The sequence below is a fragment of the Lactuca saligna genome, chromosome 4 (assembly GCF_052625555.1).
Source record: "Lactuca saligna cultivar CGN05327 chromosome 4, ASM5262555v1, whole genome shotgun sequence".
Lineage (NCBI taxonomy): Eukaryota > Viridiplantae > Streptophyta > Magnoliopsida > Asterales > Asteraceae > Lactuca > Lactuca saligna.
The window spans coordinates 290,735,839-290,745,181 of NC_136420.1; the positions used below are offsets into that span (position 1 = coordinate 290,735,839).

At 28.4% G+C, this 9,343-nt stretch overlaps 1 protein-coding gene across 1 annotated transcript; it reads right to left on the minus strand.

The window, feature by feature from the left end:
* Positions 1-3,971: 3,971 nt before the first annotated feature.
* On the minus strand, positions 3,972-7,548 carry LOC145043794 (protein C2-DOMAIN ABA-RELATED 5-like). Its single transcript, XM_078992547.1, has 3 exons — positions 7,244-7,548; positions 6,815-6,907; positions 3,972-4,442 (listed from the first exon to the last, which is right to left on the minus strand). The coding sequence occupies exons 1-3, from the start codon at positions 7,352-7,354 to the stop codon at positions 4,152-4,154; spliced, it is 495 nt and encodes a 164-aa protein (XP_078848673.1). The 5' UTR covers positions 7,355-7,548; the 3' UTR covers positions 3,972-4,151.
* Between the last annotated feature and the right edge of the window lie 1,795 nt (positions 7,549-9,343).

The window sequence follows — 9,343 nt, forward strand, 5'->3', positions numbered from 1 at the left end:
TTATATTTAAAAACCTATAATTTGAATTAATAATCCAACTCACAAACTTCGTAGCCTAGTAAAAGTGATTAAACATAAGCTTAATTATATGGAGGGCATGACATTTTTTTATTTATATTTCATAACCCATGAATATTAATACATTTGATTTAATATTATATACATCTAAGACTCTTAGAATGAAATAAGTACTATTCATATGCAAAACAGTGTGCCTTCATGAATTATGCATATGTAGTTCTCCATGTCTCTTTTTCTTTCTTAATATACAAGACGTTGAGTAGGAATCAAGAAAGTCAATGTTGGAGGGCTATTGGGTATGAACCGAACAACCAGCCGAGATTCATTAGTATACTGAAGGAGATGCTATATATAGTTGATTTTATGGAATAGGCAAAAAGAACATGGACAACATGGGATCTTTCCATGGTTTAAGAAGAGTGGACTTAAGGAAGCAAAATCGTGAAAACAGAAAGGAAGGAAAAATTATGCATGACTGCACCTATGCTTCACTATTGTTTAACTGTGACAGGAAAGAGGAAGCATAATCGGCAGGTATCGGGAAAGAAAAGAAGGAACATAAAGCTTACCGGGAATTGAACGCAACTGCACAACAGCACCGCAAAACTCCTTCTGTCTCTCTCGCTCGTATCTCTTTGGTCGATTCGCTTATATGGCTGCCCAAGGAGGGATGTAATTCATTTACTAGGGTGTAGGGGAAAGGCATATAAGTCGCCTGGTAACGGATACGAAGAAGAAGATAGGATTAGAGGTGACAAAAATTGACACAACACCAAACCCAACACGAAATAAATGGGTTTGGGTAAGATATTTCAACCCGTTTAAATAAACGGGTTGATACGACACGGCACGAAAATTAAATGGGTAAGGTTAGAGTTGAGAATTTCAACTCGAAAATGACCCGTTTATTTATATGCAAGTTTTTTGAATTATTTAAATAAACTAGAAAGATACAAAACCAAAAGCATAAGCAAAAGAAAACCTTCGAATTGAATTGTTTTGTAATGTTTAAATAATTTAGCTGTCTAGATCAAGATTTCATTTCAATTTTTCTATTCTCTCCCAAACTACCCAGTCTCTTTCACCACTCTCACATCCTCATGACCTTATCATCCGCATCCCCAAGTCTCGCTCTTCTAATTTTGTCATATAAATTTGCTATGACTTCATCTATTCTGCCTCAAAACAATTAGTTTTTCATTTCCGCCTACCAAACCCCTACTCTTTCAACATGTTTAACCTTTTAACCTCACATGACACGACATATTTCAAGGTATAGCCTTAACCCGAAACCCAACACGAACTCGACACGAAAATAAACGGGTTGACACGACATAACACGTTAATTAAATGAGTCGGATTATGATCAAACACTTTTAACCTGTTTAATGTTTCAACACAACACGAACCCGACACGACAGGACACGATTGCCACATCTACATAGGATGCGAGAGTTTGCGTTAATTGAATAGGGTTATTTAAAACGAACTTACAACTTTGATTCCTGAACTTTACTCTTATTGCATAACCAACTCTTATTTTTCTGTACATTCTTTATTTAATCCTCCGTAATTTGCATCTAACCCCCTTTAACTTTTATGGAATCATATTTGACTCTTTTTATTAATTTAACTTACATCTTGTTTTCCTTTTATTAGATTTAACATCGTTTAATTAATTTAAATGTTACATGACCCCTTTCTCTTTTAATCCTAACTTATTAATTCTTTATTTATTTTATTTTTTAATATTTTTTAAATAAATCTCACATCAGTTAAATGGATTTAATCCATTTTAATTACAAATTAAATCCTATAAATTATGTAAATCTCAATTAAATATTCTTTTGTTCATTTTCTTTTTATACTAAGCACATAATCCTATATAACATTGGACTAACTAACAAAAAGAATCTAGGTCGTTACAACAAGTCATAGCATACCTGAGCAAGCCTACAGTGGAAGCATACATTACTCAACTCATCTCAGCTATCTCACCCTCTGTACTTGGGCTTTGAGTCTTATTCAGTTTGGCGTTACTCTGGATCGGTAAGTCACATTTCTTGAAATCTTACATGTTGAACCTATTCAGCACCTTATCTGAGTAGGTACTTTCACTAAGTCCATTTAGTCTCTTACTCCTATCTCTCAATATCCTTATCCCTAGGATATAGGCAGCTGTTCCAAGGTCCTTCATAGAGAAACACTTCCCAAGCCAGAGCTTAACCTACAGCAAGGTTGAAATGTCATTTCCTATGAGTAGTATGTCATCCACAGATAATACCAAAAACCTAACTATACTCCCACTAGCCTTAACATATACACATGACTCATAACATACAATTGTTCTTATATATTGAAACTCACCGTGAAATAACCAGGGGTTAAAATAGTAATTTGTGCAGCACTTCGTTATAATAATAATGTTTCTTCTATGAAAACCAAGAGCTTTATTAAAAACCGGGCCTTGCGAAGGTAGAGCTTTAAACCGAATAGATAAATTTCTCAAGGTCTTCGGGCACTTCGGTGCGTGTTTCGGGTGTTGGAAGTGATCTCGGGGCTTCGGGGAAGTGGAAATAGCTAAAATATGAAATTATGGTGAAAAAAGGAAACTTTCCCAAAAGTACCCGGGAGGTCTCGCAGCCTCTATATATAGCTGCGAGCCTCGGATCCGAAGCTGGGAGATGAAGACACACGGCGCAGATTTGAGGCTCGGATGCGAGGGTCGAAACAGGTGTACGTTTCGGACTTCCGGACTTGGCACGCGTCGGACGCGTTATCTATAACTAAGTTGATTCGTACACAGGGCGGACACAGGGTGAGATCCGGACGAGGGTGACGTGGCCGAACACCAGCCATGCGAAATTCCTCGGATTTTAGACTTTTCTTGATTTTTGTGCCTCGAACTTCTAAAATCCATAACTTTCACATACAAGCTCCGTTTTTGATGTTCTTCATATGCACGCGTAGATAAAATTATGCTCTACAACTTTCGTTTAGACTTTGCTGGCTAATTTTGAATTTTATTTTTAATATTATTATTTTTAACAGATCGGGTAGGAAAATCCGTTAAAAATTCATAACTTTTTCATCCGACGTCCGTTTTCGTCTGTCTTTTTACCGTTGTACTACTATTGACGAGAACTTTGATTCTCGTTTTGGTTATGTCGGCTAAATATTGCTCGATCTTTATTTCGAGTTTTTAGCTGTCTATTGTTATTCTGAAATTTAGAAAAATCATAATTTCCTCATAATAAATCAGATTTGGACGTTCTTTTTTTTTTTTTTTTTAAATTCTCGGTTTAACAAATACTACAACTTTCATTTAGATCACTAAGCCTAAAAAGTATTTTATCAAAAACTCACTTTTTACGTTATTCGGCGTCATGTCGGTTTTATCGTGAATCTTCGATTGGTCATAACTTCTTCGTTATAACTTAGATTTCGATGAGGTTTTCACTTAAATGTTTGTAACGAGATTATCTACAACTTTCAATAATAAAACATTACTTATTTCAAATTTTATATTTTCGTTGAATTTCACTATTTGACATTTGATTGGAATGTCATAAGACTTCCAATATTTTCCGAGTGATTCTAAACATAGTTTTACTTTATTTCTAGTAAAAACCATCTGTTAGAACTTAATATTCAAATTCATATAATATTTTGTAATTTTATTCACTTTTATAATTTGTAATATATGATAACTGAATATGTATGTTACAAATAAAGATACATTATTATTATTATTATTATTATTATTATTATTATTATTATTTAACATAAAACATAACTAGTTAACTCATTCAGAAAACATGTAAAGTGAGACAATTTATCAATTTATAGTTAAGATTTACCTGAAGAAGTTGATGAGAATATATATATATATATATATATATATATATATATATATATATATATATATATATATATATATTATCAATTGCTTAGAAACTTATATTTTCATTTAATTCTACATACATAACATCAAAACACCACTAACAATATTATAAACCAAATACATCAAATAAAAAAATAAACTAACACAAACTAATAGATTTTTTTTTATGAATCTATATAATACAATTATACAAACAAACAACAAAGAACTACCACAAACTAATTAACTACACAGCTTTAGAGCTTGAAATATCAATCCACGATAATTGAATCTCAACCTCACCACATTCGACATTTTGCAGTCTAAGAATCATCTTTTGAATAACTTTTCCATCGGTCCATATGATCTGGCTTTCTTCAGCCAGACAGTTGGTCCTTGTCGGTTTAACAGTTGTGATGATCGTTTCGTTTGGAAGATCATCCAAATGCATTTTGACAGATTCTAAAAATGGCTTAATGTTGAACACTGCATCCCCCATTTTGTCGTCGAAACTAAACGTATCTCTGTCATACACTTCCTGTATTTTTTTTTAAACCATAAGGGTGAGTTTTGAAAGTTTTAAAACCTTCATGAGAAATGTATAAAACAATATATAATTTTTGGAAGAATTTCATATATATATATATATATATATATATATATATATATATATATATATATATATATATATATATATATATATATATATATATATATATATATATGATATTTTGAAATTTTATGAAGGATAAACATGATACTTAGAAATTAAGTTCACTAAATATGAAAATTTTGATGTTTCAAAAGGGTATATATATATACCCTTTTGAAACATCAAAATTTTCATATTTAGTGAACTTAATTTCTAAGTATCATGTTTATCCTTCATAAAATTTCAAAATATCATATATATATATATATATATATATATATATATATATATATATATATATATATATATATATATATATATATATATATATATATATATATATAAAATACCAAAATATCATATATACACTTTTTAAACATCAAAATATCAATGGTAATATCTAAAATATCTTCCATCCATAATATAATAATAATCGACATCAACAAAAACTAAATAATCACAACATACATTCCATAAAAATGGTTGAAGATGATTTTTTTTTTTTTTTTGTTTTTTAAGAAGATGATATTCCAACAATTTAGAAATTCACATTTCATTATCATAAATGTAAAGATAATATGGTTAAATTTTTTAATTATTATACTAATTCTAAGGTATAAAAAATGATTATAAAATATTAAAAACATCATAAAAATAGATGAGAGCAAATATAATATTTTGAAAGCTTATGAAAAATAAATATGATATTTAAAAATTAAGTTAGACAAATAAAATATTATAAAGTTTAATCGATTAAGAATAATATGGTTAAAATTTTTAAATATTGTACTAATTCTAAGATATAAAAAATGATTATAAAATATTAAAAACATTATAAAATAAATGAGAGTAAATATGATATTTTGAAAGTTTAAATATAATATTTAAAAATTAAACTGAACAAATAAAATATTATGAAGTTTAATGGACGCATATATGAAATCATATTTTTATTTTCTTAAGGGATATACAACTAGTCGCATGTCTAACATGTGATACTCGTGGTAATGGTATACTGTAAAGTGACGGAATAAAATCATGACCAAGTGAAAACAAAAAAGAAAAAAACAAAAGACCCTTCGTTTCTAACATGCGCAATATTATTTGTCGATGGGTCACATCATGACATCATGTAGTTTAGAACTACAATCCATGTGTATATACCAATATAATAAAAGGTTTTATTGAATTAATAAAATAATTATTTTACTTAAAAAAATTGATTTATTTATATAAAATAATATATTATCAAATATACATTTTATTATTTTATGTGGGTGAATTAAAAAATTAAGTTGAACAATCACCTTCCATTTTTTAAACTATATAGAAAATATTGCTACATAGGAAGAAATTTAGCACCTCTATAAAGGTACTAGGAGATATATTTACTTTTAAAAAATTGATTTATCCATAATTATAATTATTATGTGAATCTTAGAAGCTTTATCATTTTTAATATTTTAACATCAAATTTAATTTCTTCTAAATCACTTTTAAATTTATTTATGTTTAAGATGATATTTGCACCTTGAGGTGTGAAGGATAAGAGACAATACATAATATCGGTTGAACTAGAAGCTTTATTTAGATAAAACAATTTCTTAAATAATATTAATATAACTTCATATTTTTATTAAATCAAAATTTTCTAGTATTTAATCAAATGATTACGTCAAATTAAATATGTATTTTCTTATTTTAATTGGTGGTCAGTGGCAAATTTGGCATAGACTAGCAATAAGTCAAAACATGAGAAAAAATATTCCAACCTACCCGAAATACTTCTCTACAGTATTATTTATTTAAAAATAAAAATAATATAAAATAATTATAAGATAAGATACATGCGTTTACTTTCTCAAGATTCTATTTTTTCTATAGACATGTTGAGCACCACCATAATTTGAATCAGAAACAAAGGTTTCATTATATTTAATATTTAAAAGAGATATGTGATAACACCTTTTAAAAACCACAAATCATATCAAATTATTATGGGAGTTAGATTTTTCTATTTAAAATATCAATTTATCTACATATATTATATTTACAGTAATAATATAAATTTTAAAACATATATACTTTATATATGGATTAACTAATTTTATTAAAAACCTAAGACGTTGAACAAATCCCGACTAATTTTGACTAATTCCTACATGCATGAAATGAAACCCTAGTTTCCAACCAATGTACAACTAAAACAGCATGGAGTACAAGCATACGTATCAACATCAAGAAAAGTAAGTACTCACAAGTTTGACCGGTAGAGGCTCAGAAACCGATAGAGTCAAAGTTTCATTCCACACAGGATTGATGTTCTTCTTCACCACTCGAGTTTTCAATTTCTGAATCATAAAAATTCGCAAAACAGCAAAAACCAGTTAATTAATCTAAACAATACAGTTTTCCAGTAGTTCATAGATTCATGAAATGACGCCGTGATGATCGGATCAGTTAGAGTAGTTGACAGTGATCGATTTTACTCCGCCACCGGCGATCGCCGGCACCACTACCACCACAACCAAGTTCTAGCAGAATCAACATGATCTCAGCTCGAAAAATAACGAAAAACATCTTAATTTGTTTAGTTTTTTTGGCGTTCCTACATCATATCATGTACGAATCATGGATATAAGAGCGCAAAACGTAAAATAATATAAAGATCGGAGAGAAAGGAGTACCTGTTTGCCCATTTGAATAACAACATAAGGATCACTGGTACGGACATCACGAACAGCAAGATTTACGCCTTTGTGAACATGAACTCGAAGCAAACCTAGCATGTGCTCCATCGATCAAGAACTTTATTTGTGTATAGATAGATAAACTGCTACAATCTTAAAGTGAAAAGTGATTATGGATGATTAAGAGAGATCTAGAACTTTTGAATGGGAGATTAGGATCTTCACGAGGTATATAAATAGAGAATGAAGAAGAAAAGGGTGGAAGACAAGGTCTGGTCATGTACGTGTGTTTGCGTTTGATTTTTCTATTTCCTTTTCTCATTTGTTAAGGGGTTTCTTAAAAATTAAAAATTAAAAACTAAAAAAATTAAAGAAAATCAGAATTCCAAATGCACGAATTTTTTATTGAATTGATATAAATCACTGAAAATTTTGATAATTTTTAATATATTAAACTAAAAAATCTTTACTTTTCAATTTTCATTAAATGCTCTTATATTTATATTTGATTTTCAAATCATATCTTATACTTTTTGAAACTTTAGCTTATATATATATATATATATATATATATATATATATATATATATATATATATATATATATATATATAAAAGTGAATATATGACTGTTATTTATATAAATATTAGGTAGAGAACCATCAAAATTTACTTCATTTTGATTAAATAAACACATTTTTTTTAATTGTTAGTTTTTTCCTATTGCTTTTGAGCTCATATTTTTTGTGATTTCAAAATTTATCATCACCATCTATGTATTTCGAATATGTTTTTATATTATACCTCTGGTATGCTTCATAACTTTCATTGACACCAACCATATGTATACTTACATGGTTCTTTTTGATGTGTTATGAGAAAAAGTTTATTGAGTTTTTAATAAATAATTTCAATCTTTCACTATAGTTTTCAATTTTTAATTTGAATATGAAGATTTATAGGTAGTTGATAATATATTCTTATACATAGTTTGTGTGACAAAATTAAAATTTTAAAACTTCATAAAAGTATGTACAAAGTCTATCATCTAGTTTCAACTTTTCAGCTATTTGTTTTTGTACTTTGTATTATGTGAAAATGTTAACACATGCATATCACATTCGTTTAAAGTCGGGTTGACATGAGTTTGTACATTATTTTTTACTATAATTTTATTAATTTTGGTTTCATATTCAATGAGTTACAATCCCTCAAAGTCGGGATATCAATATGAAAATTTTTAAAGTTCAACCCACTAAGTAATAAGTAATTACCAAAAAATTCCGGGTTTTCCGGTTCTAAACCCACTTTATCCGGTTCCAACCTACCCACTTTGATGTTTCCGTGTTTTCCAGTTCTAGACCCACTTTACCCGGAGCCATACCCGGAACCGAACCGGAATCGGTTCCTATATACCGGTCCGGTTTCCGGTTCTACAAAACCCCGTTAACCGGTTCTGGGCTTTCCAGGTCCGGGTTTAGACCCACTTTCATCCCTACCGTCAGCTTCCACGTGTTATAAACCAATATATATATATATATATATATATATATATATATATATATATGAGATTTCCTGTTTTCGACTTAGTGGTACTTTTGTCATTTTTTAGGTTTTCTTAATACACTTTACATTATGATTAGTTTACTTAAATTTACTTAAATAAATGTTGTTAGCAAGGGATTAGGAAAGAAATAAATTGCCGATTGTTAATAATATGAATTTTTAAAATAACAAAATATATTATTAACGTTTTGATGAAAAATAAATTTATTGAAAATGGTTAGAATACATAGTAATACTAAAAATAAAATACAGAGCCTTAATATTTTAAATGATATTATTTTGAAAATATTTATAAGACTAATATAGTTTTTTTAAGATCTATATATATTTTTAAGAAAATAAACCAATACTAGTTTACATAATAGTAAAAGTAAACATTGCAAACCGTATAATTATTAAGATTATTAACATACAATTTCATATATATTTGAAATAGATAATAAAATTATTAGAGGATGTGTTTTGTAATTTGTATCTAAGGGAGTAAATTAGAAAAGATATATAAAAACAATTAAAATCTATAAAGGAAATG

Excerpts from the sequence above, each read along its gene's own strand:
- LOC145043794 (XM_078992547.1), bottom strand. The coding sequence starts at position 7,354 with ATGGAGCACATGCTAGGTTTGCTTCGAGTTCATGTTCACAAAGGCGTA. Across the intron at positions 6,908-7,243 it reads TTATTCAAATGGGCAAACAG|AAATTGAAAACTCGAGTGGT; the intron begins GTACTCCTTTCT and ends TTTATGATTCAG. Across the intron at positions 4,443-6,814 it reads AGCCTCTACCGGTCAAACTT|GAAGTGTATGACAGAGATAC; the intron begins GTGAGTACTTAC and ends AAAAAAATACAG.